General features: G+C 43.5%; 1 protein-coding gene across 4 annotated transcripts in view; it reads left to right on the forward strand.

Annotated features, from left to right (window-relative positions):
• FBXL20 (F-box and leucine rich repeat protein 20) overlaps positions 1-16,775 on the forward strand; it is a 123,190-nt gene that overhangs the window by 62,516 nt on the left and 43,899 nt on the right. For all 4 annotated transcript variants that reach the window (XR_016224161.1, XM_002719337.6, XM_051824905.3 and 1 more), the window contains exons 3-4: positions 9,271-9,325; positions 14,978-15,052. Coding sequence is in view for 3 of the 4 variants with exons in the window: in XM_002719337.6 (XP_002719383.2) it covers positions 9,271-9,325; positions 14,978-15,052 (130 nt within the window). In the remaining variant the exon portion in view is untranslated. The remainder of the gene's footprint in view (positions 1-9,270; positions 9,326-14,977; positions 15,053-16,775) is intronic.

Here is a 16,775-nt window from a genome sequence, read left to right on the forward strand (position 1 = left end):
CCAACTTATCATCATCATCACATTATTCTTGCTCCTATTCTTTTCCTTGCTCTTTTCAACCTTGACAACTCACTTTTTTGCTGCATCAGTTTTTTAAGTATTCAGCAGTATCCTTTTCTGTTTTTTTCCTTCAGCTCACTGGCATTCTTTTCATAAGGCTGCAACATTGCCAATGGATAAATCATTGATACTCTCCTTTGATTTTTTTTTTTGTTTTTTTTTGACAATACTCAGAACAGAATGAGAAAAGGGTCTGGGGCCAGTGTTGTGGCATAGTAGACTAAGCCTCTGCCTGAGGTGCCAGAATCCTATATGGGCACTGGTTCATGTCCTGGCTGCTCCTCTTCCGATCCAGCTCTCTGCTGTGGCCTGAGAAAGCAATGGAAGATGGCCCAAGTGCTTGAGGTCCTTGTACCCATATGGGAGACCCAGAGGAAGCTCCTGGCTCCTGCCTTCAGATCAGCCCAGCTCCAACTGTTGTGGCCATTTGCAGAATGAACCAGTGGATGGAAGACCTTTCTATCTGTCCTTCCTTCCCTCTATATGTATCTCTACCTTGCAAATAAATAAAATATTTTAAAAATATAACAAAGAAAAAGGCCAAAGGATGCCTCTCAGGTGCATTGGGATCCTTGAACTTTTTTGTTCCTCCTTGCAGAGGGATACAGATTCTTTCTCTCAAGGAGCCTTGTCTTCCTTTGCTATGTCTTCACATTTTTCCTTCTTTAGCAGACATGGTTTTAAAACTCTCTGAGCACTTCTTAGAAAACTCTGAGGGGGCCGGCGCCGCGGCTCACTAGGCTAATCCTCCGCCTAGCGGCGCCGGCACACCAGGTTCTAGTCCTGGTCGGGGCGCTGGATTCTGTCCCGGTTGCCCCTCTTCCAGGCCAGCTCTCTGCTGTGGCCAGGGAGTGCAGTGGAGGATGGCCCAGGTGCTTGGGCCCTGCACCCCATGGGAGACCAGGAAAAGCACCTGGCTCCTGGCTCCTGCCATCGGATCAGCGCGGTGCGCCGGCCGCAGCGCAATGGCCGCGGCGGCCGTTGGAGGGTGAACCAACGGCAAAGGAAGACCTTTCTCTCTGTCTCTCTCTCTCACTGTCCACTCTGCCTGTAAAAAAAAAAAAAAAAAAAAAACAAAACAAAAAAACTCTGAGGAGTTAATGGATGCATCTTCTTGTGCATCTCCCAGCAAGTCTGCACAAGTAATGTGTTTGACAATATTTTGCTCCTCAGCTTCTCAGGATCCCCTTTGCCCGTGTTGAGTTATTTCCTTCACTTGCCCTGGTGCTGTCTCTGTGGAGCTTGGTGTACTGCAAAGGCTGTGAGAGCAGGAGCCAGATGCAGCCCATGTTTAGGTTTCTACTCTATCCCTTATCTGCCATTTAGAAACTGAAAAGGTGAGGGGCCGGTGCTGTGGCACAGTGGGTTAATGCCTTGGCCTGAAGCGCTGGCATCCTAGGTGGGTGTCAGTTCAAGTTCCAGCTGCTCCACTTCCGATCAAGGTCTCTGCTATGACCTGGGAAAGCAGTAGAGGGTGGCTCAAGTCCTTGGGCCCCTGCACCCACGTGGGAGACCTGGAAGAAGCTCCTAGCTCCTGGCTTCGGATCAGCACAGCTCCAGCCATTGCAGCCATCTGGGGAGTGAACCATCAGATGGAAGATCTCTCTCTCTCTCTCTCTCTCTCTCTCTCTCTCTCTGCCTCTCCTTTCTCTGTGTAACTCTGCCTTTCAGATAAATAAACAAATCTTAAAAAAAAAAAAAACTGAAAAGGTGAAAAGGAGATAACAGATAAGTCAGGTAAGACTTGGAAATGGGGTATTGGGGGGGTTGGGAGGATCACATTTTGAAAGGACAGTAAAGTGTAATAAAAGAAGGAAAATAATATAAAACAGATAAATAATAGAATGCTCCAGCAGCTTTATTAAATTGTTAAAGGTTTTATATCTCTAAGATCTATAGCATATTGTCTGCTATTTCCACTTAAAAAAAAAAAAAAACATATCCAGGACAAACCTCCTGGTAAGCCAGCAATGTATTTATTCCTCAATGTTCCATGCTCAGGTTAATGATACCTTTAACCACCCACCTGTACCTTATTCGCATTCCCTTGTTCCCATCTGGTCCATCATCAAGTCCTAGCAAATCTGCTCTAGCCTCTACATCTCCTGTGCAACAGATCTGATCTAAGCCTTTTTGACCTAACTAGACAATAGCAGTGATCTCCTTACTGGTAGCCTTAATGCCACTTTGATCTCCTGACATTCTGTTCTGCACATAGCAGCTATAGTAATCTGTTCCTGTTATGAATTAGATAATATCATTCATGGCCTAAAATCCACCTTTGGCATGCCGTAGACTTAGAATACAACCGGAGAAATTTCTTATGTGCACAAACCCTTCTGACATAATCTGAACTCTGTCCAACTCTGAACTTCGCTCAGCAGCCTCATCTGTAAAAGGGGAATAGTACCAGCTATTGTACTAGCTATTTCACAAGATGATTGTGAGTAGTCACTGTGGTAGTACAGAGCACTTAAAGTGATGCCTGGTTCATAAGAACCCAGTAAAGAATTTTTCTGCTGCTGCTGCTGCTCTTCTAACCTGATTTTTTTTATGTTAAGATTTGTTTTTTTTTTTAGGGGCCAGCACTGTGGCATAGTGGGTGGGACTGCCGCCTGCAGTGCCAGCATCCCATGTGGGTGCTGATTCGAGTCCTGGCTGCTCCACTTCCCATCCAGCACTCTGCTGTGGCCTTGGAAAGCAGTGGAAGATAACCCAAGTCCTTGGGCCCCTGCACTCGTGTGGGAGACCTTGAAGGGACTCCTGGCTCCTGGCTTCAGATCGGCACAGCTCCGGCCATTGCGACCAACTGGGGAGTGAACCAGCAGATGGAGGGCCTCTCTCTCTCTCTCTGCCTCTCCTCTCTGTGTAACTGTGACTTTCAAGTATTTTATTTATTTGAAAGGCAGAATGACAGAGGGAAGGAGAGACAGAGATCTCTATCCATTGGTTCACTCTTTTTTTATTATTATTATTAAGATTTATCATATTTATTTGAAGGTCAGAGTTACAGAGAGAGGTAGAGACACTGAGAGGTCAGTCTTCCATCCAGTGTTTCACTCCCCAAATAGCCAGAGCTGAGCCATTCTGAAGCCAGGAGCCAGGAGCTTCTTCTGGGTCTCCCATGTGCATGCGGGGCCCAAGGGCTTGAGCCATCCTCTGCTGCTTTCCCAGGCACTTTAGCAGGGAGCTGGATCAGAAGAGAAGCAGTGGGGACTTGAACCAATGCTCTGATATGGGATGCTGGTGTCACAGCTTAACTCACTGTGCTGCAACGCTGGCCCCTCACTGTCTCTTTCTGATCCTCAAGCAGACCTTCATATTCTCAGTGCTCACTTACCGGGAATGCTCTTTTCCCCAGACTTTGGCAGTCTTGTTTCAAACCTTTGATCATTCAGGCCCCAAATCAAACAACTGTGCCTAAGGCTTTCTCTTGTCACTTATTGTATGATATCACTCTGGTTTATGTTTTGTACAATACTCATCCCTTCCTGTTTTGTGTAGTACTCTTCACATATTTTATTCCTAAACAACAAAAATATGTTTTTTTCCAATAAATACGTGAAATTTGGCACCCTCTGAATCTGAATGCTTTCCTTTCCTTTTAGGTAAGCTGAAAATTAAAAAAAAACGAAAATTTAAAATTTCTAGACTTCTTTCTTTAGAGGAGGCAGACTTTCTAACTATTACTATAGATTGCCTACAGACACCTATTTTTTTTTTCATTATTTCACCATAATTTTTCACTGGGATTTGACTTCTCTGCCCCTTATTGGTGTCTTGCTGAGATTGCACAAAAAGATATTATTTACTTAGTATGTTACCCTTAGCTTAACCCCTCCAGCTCATTTTTTTTTTTTAAGATTTATTTTATTTATTTGAAAGAGTTACAGAGAGAGGTAGAACCAGAGAGGTCTGGGAGAGGTCTTCAGTTCTGTTGGTTCAGTCCCCAAATGACCACAATGGCCAGAGTTGAGATGATTCAAAGCCTGGACCTAGGAGCTTCTTCTGTGTCTCCCAGTGGTTGCAGGGACTCAAGGACTTGAGCCATCTTCTACTGCTTTCCCAGGCCATAGCAGTGCAAATCAAAATATATCAGGATTCTATTAGAGGAAATAATGTGTTAGAAGTGTAAGATATGTTTCTTCTAACATTTAGTTATTTTTACTGGTTTTTGTTTGTTTCTAGATTTATTTATTGGGGTGGGCATTGTGCCGCAGCTGGTTAGGCTGCTGTGACACTGGCATCCCATATGGCACCAGTTCAAGTCCCAGCTGCTCTGCTTCCAATCCAGTTCCCTACTGATGTGCTTGGGAAAAACAACAAAACATGGCCCAAGTGCTTGGGCACTTGCACCTGCATGGGAGACCCAGATGGAGTTCCAGCCTCCACTTTTGTAGCCTTTTGGGGAGTGAATCAGCAGAAGGAAGATCTCTCTTTCCGTAATCTCTCTCTTTCTCTCGTAATCTCTCTCTCTAACTCTGCCTTTCAAATAAAATAAATCTTTTTGAAAAATAAAGATTTATTTATTTTATTTGAAAGGCAGAGTTACAGAGAGTGAGAGAAAGAGAGAGAGAAATCATCCATCCACTGGTTCACTCCCGAAATGGACTTAATGGCCAGAGCTGGGCCAATCTGAAGCCTGGAGCTTCTTCCAGATCTCCCATGTGGGTTCAGGGGCCCAGATACCTGGGCCATCTTCTGCTGCTTTCCCAGACACATCAGCAGAGAGCTGGATAAGAAGAGGTTTAGGCAGTGACTTAACCCACACACCACAGCACTAGCCCCATTCTACTTGTTTTTCTGACATCATCCAACTACTTAAGTCACTAAAAGTAACTTCTGCTCCAAAACTAAAAATACTTAGAGTGGGATAGCATTGTCATAAGACAGATACATAAGCTGATGGAAAAGAGTCAAGAACTCAGGAATCTTCTCATAAAAAGGGTTCTTTTTTTAAAAAAATATTTTATTGAAAGCGTGACACAAAGGAGGAGGGAGAGTCCAAGAGACAAAGATGGCTTCCATCTGCTAGTTCACTCTCCAAATGGCCGCAATGACTAGAGTGGGACCAGGCCCAAGCCAGGAGTCTGGAACTCCATTAAGGTCTCTCAATAAATGGCAGGGACCCAAGCATTTGATCCATCTTCCACTGCCTTTGCAAGTACATTAGTAGGGAGCTGGATCGAAAGTGGAGCAGGGGCCAGCGCCATGGCTCACTTGGTTAATCCTCCGCCTGTGGCATCGGCATCCCATATGGGCACAGGGTTCTAGTCTCAGTTGCTCCTTTTCCAGTCCAGCTCTCTGCTGTGGCCCGTGAAGGCAGCGGAGGATGGCCCAAGTGCTTGGGTCCTTGCACCTGCATGGAAGAACCAGGAAGAAGCTCCTGGTTCCTGGCTTTGGATCGGCACAGCACCAGCTGTGGCAGCCATTTGGGGAGTGAATCAAAGGAAGGAAGACCTGTCTCTCTCTCTCACTATCTGTAACTCTACCTGTCAAATAAATAAATAAATAAATCTTTAAAAAAAAAAAAAAAAGTGGAGCAGCCAGGACTTAAACGAGCTCATATGGAATGTCAGTGTTGCAGGCACCTTAACCTGCTGAGCTACAACTCCAGACCCTGTATTATGGAGGCTTCTTGAGTGAAAAGGGCCAAATGATTTTTTGAGAAAGATGACAAGACCATTCAATGGGAAAAGAACAATAGTTTCAATAAATAGTGTTGAGGAAACAGAATATCCACATGCAAAAGAATGAAGCTGGAACTTTCAATCAATACAGTAATCAAAGGCCTAAATGTAAGAGCTGAAATTAGAAAAATTCTTTGAAGAAAATAAGAGAAAGCTTCATGTCCTTGGTTTTGACAAGAATTTGTTATGTGTGATACCAAAAGTTCTGGAAAAAGAAGAAAAACAAAAAAAGTGATAAATTGGACTTACCTAGTGATTAAAAAATTTTGTGTATTAAAATACATTGTCAACAGTGAAAAGACAACCTCAGAATGGGAGAAAACATTTACTAATTGGGGTGCAACAGGTTAAACCACTGCCTGAAAACATTTATAAAATGCACATGATTTTCTGTTGGATATAATTGTATTAACTCAGCTTATTCTAAGTTCCAAAATGTGACTGATAGCCCCTAATCACCAAACAACAAAATTTTGTTCTTTTACACTAACTCAGAAGGTTTTTTTTTTTATGCTTGAGCTAACTATGGACTAGAATATTTGGCCTGCCTCTTCCAAACTAATACTGACCTCTATTATGTAATACTCTAGATATTTCCAGTTATCTCAAGGAATATCATATCATTCTTTATTTTTATTTAAGATTTATTTATTTATTTATTTATTTATTTGAAAGTCAAAGTTACAGAGAGAGGGAAAGACAGAGAGAGAACCCTTCCATCCGTGGGTTCACTCCCCAAATAGCCTCAGTGGCCCAGGTTAGGTCAGGTCCAGAGGCAGGAGGCAAGAGCTTCAGTTGGGTTTCCCACATGGGTGGCAGGCACCAAAACACTTGGGCCATCTTCTGCTGCTTTTCCTAGGCCATTAGCAGGGAGCTGTTTTGAAATGGGGCAGCCGAGACATCAACCAGTACCCATGTGGGATGCCAGTATCACAGATGCAGCTTTACCCACTACACTACCACACTGACCCTCATATTATCCTTAAAGCAAAATGAACTTTCATTCACTTAAATCTGTTAAGCACATGCTATACTGTACTTTTTTGCCACTATCAGAAAAATTTAGCTTGTCATTCAGATCAACATGAACTTTATGATTGTTCATGAGAGGCTGGCTCTGTGGTGTAGCCGGTGAAGCCGCCACCTGCCAGTGCCAACATCCCATATATGGGTGCCAGTTCAAGTCCTGGCTGCTCCACTTCAGATCCAGCTTTCTGCTATGGCCTGGGAAAGCAGTGGAAGATGGCCCAAGTTCTTGGGCCCCTGCACTGCGTGAGAGACCCAGAAGAAGCTGGGTATGGGCCCAGCTCTGACTGTGCAGGCATCTAGCGAGTGAACCAGCAGATGGATGACCCCTCTCTCTCTTTCTCTGTCTCTCTGCCTCTGCCTTTCTTTCTTTCTTTTTTTTTTAAATTTATTTATTTGACAGATAGAGTTAGACAGTGAGAGAGAGAGAGAGACAGAGAGATAGGTCTTCCTTCCACTGGTTCACTCTCCAAATGGCTGCCACAGCCGGCGCTGTGCCGATCCAAAGCCAGGAGCCAGGTGCTTCCTCCTAGTCTCCCATGTGGGTGCAGGGCCCAAGCACTTGGGCCATCCTCCACTACCTTCCCGGGCCACAGCAGAGAGCTAGACTGGAAGAGGAGCATCCAAGACTAGAACTGGGCGGAGGATTAACCAAGTGAGTCAGGGTGCCGGCCCCTCTGCCTCTGCCTTTCAAATAAATAAATCTTTAAAAAAAAAATGTTCATGAGTGAAGAGGGCTTCAAATATAAGTGTCCTATTTATTCCCAAGAATCTCTGACCTATTTATACAAATGGTTTAAGGTATAGTTTATCAGGTTTTAGACAGATAAATTATTGGTCTACTTCAAAGTAAATATATATTTAGTTTCTATAAGACTAAAAAAAACTTCCAGCAGTATTTCTTTTTTTTTTTTTTTTTTTTTTTTTTTTTTTGACAGAGTGAACAGTGAGAGAGACAGAGAGAGAGAAAGGTCTTCCTTTTGCCGTTGGTTCACCCTCCAATGGCCGCTGCGGCCAGCGTGCTGCGGCTGGCGCACCGCGCCTATCCGAAGGCAGGAGCCAGGTCCAGCAGTATTTCTTAACATTGTTGCTTTTTGAAGAGTTTTGTAAGTTACTAAAATATCATTAAATATATGGAAATTTGATGGTAGGTGTTTGTCCTAGCAAGTATGATGCTGCTTGAGACATCAGCATCCCTTACTGGAGTGCCTGGTTTTGAGTCCAGTCTCCACTCTCCATTCCAGCTTCCTGCCAATGTGCACCCTGGGAGGCAACAGGTGATGGCTCAAGTACTTGCTTCCATTCCTGCCACATGGGAGACCCAGATTGAGTTCCAGGCTCCTAATTTGGTCTGGCCCAGCCCTGGCTGTTACTTTGGGAAGTGAACCAGTGAATGGATAATCTCTGTGTCTGTCTCTTGGCTTCTCTAACAATTTCTTTTAAGATTTATTTATTTATTTGAAAGTCAGAGAAGAAGAGGCAGAGAGAGAGAGAGAGAGAGAGAGGTGTCTTCCATCCTCTGGTTCACTCCCCAATTGGCCACAACAGCCAGAGCTGCGCCAATCTGAAGCTAGGAGTCAGGAGCTTCTTCAGGGTCTCCCACGTAGGTGCAGGGGCCCAAGGACTTGGTCCATCTTCTACTGCTTTCCCAGGCCATAGTAGAGAACTAGATTGGAAGTGGAGTAGCTGGGTCTCAAACCAGCGCCCATATGGGATGTCAGCACTGCAGGCAGCAGCTTAACCTGCTATGCCATAGCATTGGCCCCTAACAAATTTTTTTAAACAAAGAATTCACATTTTATAGTTGCTATTTTTTAGGTTTTATTAAATATTTTATCCATTGTCACAAAATTATTTATAACACTAATCAAGCCTATTTCTTTGATAACTAGATGTGGGAAAATTTCTTCACTTTAAAAAAAAATACTGTCAGAAATCATTGTCCTTTGATGTAATTTTGTGCAGCATTTATATGTACATTGTAAACTAAAAGAGTACTTTCTGGGGCCGGCACTAGAGGGTTAAGCCACCATTTGCAGCACCAGCATACCATATTGGCATCAGTTCAAGTCCTGGCTGCTCCGTTTCCAATCCAGCTCACTGCTAATGTGCTTGGGAAAGCAGTGGGAGATGGCCCAAGTACTTTGTCCCCTGTACCCATGTGGAAGACCCAGAAGCGGCTCCTGGCTTTAGATGCGCCCAGCTCCAGCTGTTGTTGCAGCCATTTGGGAAGTGAACCAGTGAATGGCAGATCTCTGTCTCTTCTCTCTCTCTCTCTTGCTCTCTCTGTAACTCTGCATTTCAAATAAATAAGTAAATCTTTTTAAAAAATATTTTCTTCCACTGTGTTTTATGCAGGCATTATTATCTTTGTAAATTGTTCAAGATTGTGTGTATGTGTGTGTACACACATGTATATGTGGAAAGTGAATTATTATAGGCTAAAATATAAAGAAACTATCATACAATAAAATTTGTCTCCTCTTCTTTTTAGGATATTTTCTTTTCTGGATGTCGTTACCTTGTGTCGCTGTGCTCAAGTCTCCAGGGTAAGAATGATTGACCGGTTACAGGGGACATCCCCCTTTCCTGACACTGATGATGATAGCCCATGTGGAAAACTGACCATTTATTTTCGATGTTACTTGAATGTTATGTTCTCAAGCATGGTATTCCAGCCATAAAATTCCCAAGCCCTTGTAATTCTGTGATGAGATTATACTATATATGCAATCTCTGACTTTTTCTAATCCTATTTTCATAATGTAAACAGAAGAGTTGAAAAAACATTGAACATTCATAAAGTATTAGGCTTTACTCAAAATTGTAATGAAGTTGTATTTTATTATGTTTTTCTGGTTTTATACACATACACACGTGCCTCTTAAGTGTCTAATTTTCATATTATTTTCTCATATTCTTAACTTATAGCTAGATTTAGAAAAAACAAAAACAGGAAAGTTATAGAGCAAAGCAGATTTTCTTCCTTAAATCATTCTCTTCAGTATATTTTACCCACTTTCGGCAGTTGACATTGCTGTGATAAAACAGTGAAACATAATCTTACTGGCTGCCAGTAATATAAAGAATATGATCTCTGTTGTGGGAAGATTGCTTTTAAAAAAAGATTTATTTATTTATTTATTTACCTATTTACTTATTTACTTACTTACTTACAAGGCAGAGTTATAGTGAGGCAGAGAGAGAGAATCTTCCATCCACTGGCCGCAATGGTCAGAGCTGGGTGCATCAGAAGCCAGGAACCAGGAACTTGTGTGGGTCTCCCATGTGGGTACAGGGGCCCAAAGATTTGGGCTATCTTCTACTGCTTTCCCAGGCCATAGCAGAGAGCTGGATCAGAAGTGGAGCTGCCAGGACTCGAACTGGCACCCATATGGGTGCCAGCACTGCAGGTGGAGGTTTTGCCCACTATGCCACAGCGCTGGCCCCGGGAAGATTGCTTTATGAACCATTACTAGTCCTTTTTGTAATGCAGATATATAATAATTAATAAAATAAAATAAAGGAGTGTTAACAGTTGTCATCTTTTTATAAGCTGGCTTTTTGTGTGTTCATCCATTTAATAAGTATTTTTTGGGAATCTACTATATGCTAGATTGGTAATATGATCTTATAAAGTATGCTTATTTATGTAAGTGGACCCAAGTGTCCCTTGAAATCACCACCATCACTACCACCACCACACCCCAAAAACAATATTAAAACTTCACCTTGTCGGGCCGGCGCCGCGGCTCACTAGGCTAATCCTCCGCCTTGCGGGGCCGGCACACTGGGTTCTAGTCCCGGTCAGGGTGCTGGATTCTGTCCCGGTTGCCCCTCTTCCAGGCCAGTTCTCTGCTGTGGCCAGGGAGTGCAGTGGAGGATGGCCCAAGTGCTTGGGCCCTGCACCCCATGGGAGACCAGGAGAAGTACCTGGCTCCAGTCATCAGATCAGCGCAGTGCACCGGCCACAGCTTGGCGGCCGTTGGAGGGTGAACCAACGGCAAAGAAGACCTTTCTCTCTGTCTCTCTCTCTCTCACTGTCCACTCTGCCTGTCAAAAAAAAAAAAAAAAAAAACTTCACCTTGTTATGGTATTTTAAAATCAAGGTTTATTTATTTGAACGGCAGAGAGAGAAGGAAAGAGAGACAGAGACAGAAACCTTCTGTCTGCTGATTCACACCCCAAATGCCTGCAACGGCTGTGGCTGCACCAAGCCAAAGCCAGAACTCCATCCAGGTCTCCCATGTGAGTGACAGGAACTTAGGAATTAGCCATTACCTGCTGCCTCCCAGGCAGATAAGCATGAAGCTGATCAGAAGCAGAGTATTCCATTTCGAACCAGGCCCTCCAATGTAGAATGCAGAAGTCTCGAGCGATGACTTAACCTGCTGTGTACAACACCCACCCCGTGCTAGTGTTAAAGTAATTTCCATTCCACGGCCGGCGCCGCGGCTCACTAGGCTAATCCTCCGCCTAGCGGCGCCGGCACACCGGGTTCTAGTCCCGGTCGGGGCGCTGGATTCTGTCCCGGTTGCCCCTCTTCCAGGCCAGCTCTCTGCTGTGGCCAGGGAGTGCAGTGGAGGATGGCCCAAGTGCTTGGGCCCTGCACCCCCTGGGAGACCAGGAAAAGCACCTGGCTCCTGGCTCCTGCCATCGGATCAGCGCGGTGCGCCGGCCGCAGCGCAATGGCCGCGGCGGCCATTGGAGGGTGAACCAACGGCAAAGGAAGACCTTTCTCTCTGTCTCTCTCTCTCACTGTCCACTCTGCCTGTCAAAAAAAAAAAAAAAAAAGTAATTTCCATTCCATACTAAATCAGTATATTAGCTAATTTAGGAACAACCAGGAGCATTTTGATGATTTCTTTTATGATATTTCCTCCCTGTTTCTTTTGTAATCTCTCTAGACTTGGACATTATACTTTAAATGAATCTTTTTTCCTGTCTCCCTATAAAACTGAAGTCATCATTCAGAAACAATAAAATACCCAGACCATTGTCTAAAGCTGTTTAGTTTGCAGAGTCTCACCTGAAGAGTGTTGATTTGAATGATGTTTAATTATGTTCATTTTCAGATTCTTCTTCCTTAATATGTTAACTTTCAGGAAAGAAAGACACAGTGCAGATTTTTCATTGTATCTGGATTGTTGGTACATCGTTAGCTGTCATTTTTCTTTGTACTTGAAAGGTTTTTATAAATGCAAACTCCAGAGAGACACCTGTTATTCCTAATTTTAGCCTGAGTTCTTCATGTTTCCTGGTTGCTGGAGAAAGTAGTGTAAGGAAATGAGAAATATCATACCGAATCAGAGAAGTGTGTAGTTCAGAAGCTACTAAACATATTATCTTAAAAATTTTTACTCGTTGCTCACCATGATGGGACATATAAGAAACAATTGAGAATATGAAATCCCAGAAAGGAAAGTAACCTTGAACTTCTGAGAAACCTTCATATATTGCTAGAATGATAGCTACTCACTTACCTTCATAGGAACTCTGACAACTGTCTAGCTTAACTGTGTGACAGTTACCCCAGGGTTTCTAATCCAGAATTTCTTTTTTTTTTTTTTTAAGAGTTATTTATTTATTTGAAAGCCAGAGTTACACAGAGAGAGGAGAGGCAGAGAGAGAGAGAGAGAAAGAGAGAGAGAGAGGTCTTCCATCCACTGGCTCACTCCCCAATTGGCCACAATGGCCAGAGCTGCGCCGATCCAAAGCCAGGAGCCAGGAGCTTCTTCCGGGTCTCCCACACGGGTGCAGGAGCCCAAGGACTTGGACCATCTTCTACTGCTTTCCCAGGCTATAGCAGAGGGCTGGATCGGAAATGGAGCAGCTGGGCCTCGAACAGGCACCCATATGGGATGCCGGCGCTTCAGGCCAGGGCATTAACCCACTGCGCCACAGCACCAGCCCCAGAATTTCTTTTTTAAACTTCAGAGTCAGCTGTAAGTATAACCAATGTTAAATCCTTTTTAATTTGTTGTAATAAGAGAAAATACTCTTTAAAAAAATCTATTTATTTACTTGAAAGGTAGAGTAACAGATAGGCTGAGAAGGAGAGAGAGAAGTCTTCCATCTGCTGGTTCACTCCCCAAGTGGCTACAATGGCCAGAGCTGAGCCAGTATGAAGCCAGGAGCCTGGAGCTTCATCTGGTCTCCCATGTACGTGCAGGGGCCCAAGGACTTGGGCCATCTTCTACTGCCTTCCCAGGCCATAGCAGAGAGCTAGATTGGAAGTGGAGCAGCTGGGACTTGAACTGGTGCCCATGCGGGATGCTGGCACTGCAGAGTGGCTTTACCACAATGCCATGGTGCTAGCCTCGAGAAAATACTCTTTATATACACACACACACACACACACACACACACACACATATATATAAAGACTTTTGTTACATTTTAAATGTTAAAAGTAAACTTTTAAAGGCTTTCTGATTAAAATATGCCGGCACACCGGGTTCTAGTCCCGGTCGGGGTGCTGGATTCTGTCCCGGTTGCCCCTCTTCCAGGCCAGCTCTCTGCTGTGGCCAGGGAGTGCAGTGGAGGATGGCCCAAGTGCTTGGGCCCTGCACCCCATGGGAGACCAGGAGAAGTACCTGGCTCCTGCCATTGGATTAGCGTGGTGCGCCGGCCGCAGCGCGCCGTCTGTGGCGGCCATTGGAGGGTGAACCAACGGCAAAGGAAGACCTTTCTCTCTGTCTCTCTCTCTCTCACTGTCCACTCTTCCTGTAATAAAAAAAAATAAAAAATAAAAAATATGTAATGATCCACAACAAATTAAGTTATTGGAGTCATTTCTCACCTAATCCTTAACATTAAAAGCTTAGACGTGGGGCTGGCACTGTGGCGTAGCGAATAAAACTGCCACCTGCAGTGCCAGCATCGCATATGGGAGCGGGTTCGAGTCCCAGCTGCTCCACTTCCAATCCAGCTCCCTGCTTTGGCCTGGGAAAGCAGTGGAAGATGGCATAAATCCTTGGGCTCCTGTACCTGCGTGGGAGACCTGGAGGAAGCTCCTTGCTTCAGATCAGCGCAGCTCTGCCCATTGCAGCCAATTGGGGATTGAACCAATGGATGGAAGTCAGTCTCTCTCTCTCTCTCTCTCTCTCTCTGCCTCTCTTTTTCTCTCTGTGTAACTCTTTCAAATAAATAAATAAATCTTAAAAAAAAAAAAAAAAAGCTTAGACACTTTCTTGACTACTCTTAACTTGTTGAAGAGATGATAAGAAGTCTTTCCCAGTTTTGAAATTACTACTCAATCAAGTTGAAGGGAAAGGGGATTCATTGACAAACATACCTGAGTGAGCAAATTGGCAATGAGGAAATAATTTATTAGAGAAACTGTCATTTCTTTTCTTTATCTCAAATAAACATTCCACAGTTTCAAGTCTAACCAAGTGATACTGTGAATAGCAAATTTATGTTCTATCCCTCTTTCTTTGGTTTCACGATTATCTTATCCCCAATTTAGGGATGGAGCAAAGACTTGCTTTTTTTATTATTATTATTATTAATTTTTTTTGACAGGCAGAGTGGACAGTGAGAGAGACAGAGAGAAAGGTCTTTTTTTGCCGTTGGTTCACCCTCCAATGGCCGCCGCGGCCGGTGTGCTGCGGCCGGCGCACCGCGCTGATCCGATGGCAAGAGCCAGGTACTTCTCCTGGTCTCCCATGGGGTGCAGGGCCCAAGCACTTGGGCCATCCTCCACTGCACTCCCTGGCCACAGCAGAGAGCTGGCCTGGAAGAGGGGCCACTGGGACAGAATCCAGCACCCCGACCGGGACTAGAACCCAGTGTGCCGGCGCCGCAAGGCGGAAGATTAGCCTAGTGAGCCGCGGTGCCAGCCAAACACTTGGTTTTTATCAGCGAATTTCTGCCTCATTTTGAGATGAGAAATTAGAATTTCCAATTTGAAAACAACTTCTGGCTATGACGCTCATGACAGCCTGCCCTTTCCCTGACTTCCCTAATTGAAGATCTTTGTGGTCGCCAATTTCTGTTCCACTCATTTAATGAGATAATTCAATTGGAAAATAAAATATGGATTAGGATTAACACACTTTATTTGGGAGATAGTGGTAGGCCTGAATAATTTTTTGGTCTGTTGCAGTGATTAGTTGATTGAATTGTGAAGTTGAATATTGCTAGTTTTTCCTCTTCATTCAGCTTTTGCTCATTTACTCTCTTTTTCTTCAAAACAGGCCTGGAATGTTCTGGCTCTGGATGGAAGTAACTGGCAGCGCATTGACCTGTTTGATTTCCAGAGGGATATTGAGGTATAATTATGTGGTGTTTGGCCTCATTTCTCTTGTCGGTAATTACAGACCAAACAGATTGGCCCCAACCATATAAATCTCATTTTCCTGGAGAGAGAAACTATTGTTTTCAGTGTATCTTAACTCCACAGGAGCCTCCCAAGTTCCCAAATGTTTCTTCAGTTGTCGAGAATGAGCTGAGTTACTTCACTTGAAGTAATAATTATTTAGAATTAATAGGTTCTGAAACAGGACCAGAAATTTTTTGGTTTTACAGTAGAAATGTAAACTTCTGTTCATTTTAAGGGGGTTATTTTGTGTATGTTTACTGATGAGCAAGTGGAATAGGACCTTTTGGGTGATGATAGTTGCATTTGTTCTTGAGATGAGATTCTCAAGGTTGAAAAACTTAGATACTTTCTAGACTACCTTTGACTTATTGAAGAAATATGTAAGACTTAAAGTTTCACAATTTATTTATTTTTTTAAAGTTTTATTTATTTATTTAAGTCAGAGTTACACAGAGAGAGAAGGAGAATCAGAGAGAAAAGTCTTCCATCTGCTGATTCACTCCCCAATTGGCCAGAGCTGCATTGATCCGAAACCAGAGCCAGGAACTTCCTCTGGGTCTCCCACATGGGTGCAGGGGCCCAAGGACTTGGGCCATCTTATACTGCTTTCCCAGGCCATAGCAGAGAGCTGGATTGGAAGTGGAGCAGCCAGGACTTGAACCAGCACCCATATAGGATTCCTGCACCGCAGGCAGCAGCTTTACTCACTACGCCACAGTGCCGGGCCCAAAGTTTCACAATTTAAGACTTCATTTTTGTCCTTTGGTAGGCTACAGATAATTTTTGTGGGGAATGAAAAAAAGTCTTTTATTGTTTTTGCTAGAGAGTTTTTTCCCTCCCCATACTCCCACCCTACCGTGTGCCATATTTCATCTCTTAGTATGTTTATCTCTAAAATGGAGAAGCATAATGGCTTAAGCTTCAGTTATCTTAACCTGGATTTTAACTCTCTTGTCCTTAACTTTATTATCAGGAAAGTGGAAATAATAGCTAACTTCCTCGTAGTTTTATAAGGATTAAACAAGAATCTTGAGTTCCAATGGAAATAAATTCTCTTGGGTTCATATAAGATATTGTTAAAAACCTCACATGAGCCTTTCATTATCTACTTTCTTTTTTTAAAAAACTTAATTTATTTCATTTTATTTGAAAGGCAGAGAAAGAGACAAAAATATCTTCCATCCACTAAATCACTCCCCAAAAGACTACAGAAGCCAGCTTGGGCCACTTAAAGCCAGGAGTTCAGAACTCTTTCTGGGTCTCATATGGTATCAGGGACCCAAGTACTTGAGCCATTGTCATAGCCTCTTAGGGTATGCATTAGCCGAAAGCTTGAATCAGAAGCAAAGCCGGGACTTGAGCACCAGAATTCCAGTAAGGGATGTGGGCATCCAAGTGTCATCTTAACCGCTGCATCAAATGCCTGCCACTTCTGTTATCTGCAGAACATGCTTCTAGAACAATATCCACAGGCTTTGTCCTGGGTTTTATTTTCACAGTTCTGTATTCTTCATGGATCTAAATGCTTAAAGCAACTTGACTCACAAAAATCATTCAGCAAGCTTTTAGTGTTCATTGAGTAGAATATATGTGTAGAGTACTACAGACTTACCATAGGAAGGAATACAAAAGTAAATACAGTTGTCCTCCAGTAGCTGTGGTTTAACTCACAT

This window comes from Oryctolagus cuniculus, chromosome 17 (genome assembly GCF_051225735.1).
Source record: "Oryctolagus cuniculus isolate XC-2025 breed Fujian yellow rabbit chromosome 17, ASM5122573v1, whole genome shotgun sequence".
Classification (NCBI taxonomy): Eukaryota; Metazoa; Chordata; class Mammalia; order Lagomorpha; family Leporidae; genus Oryctolagus; species Oryctolagus cuniculus.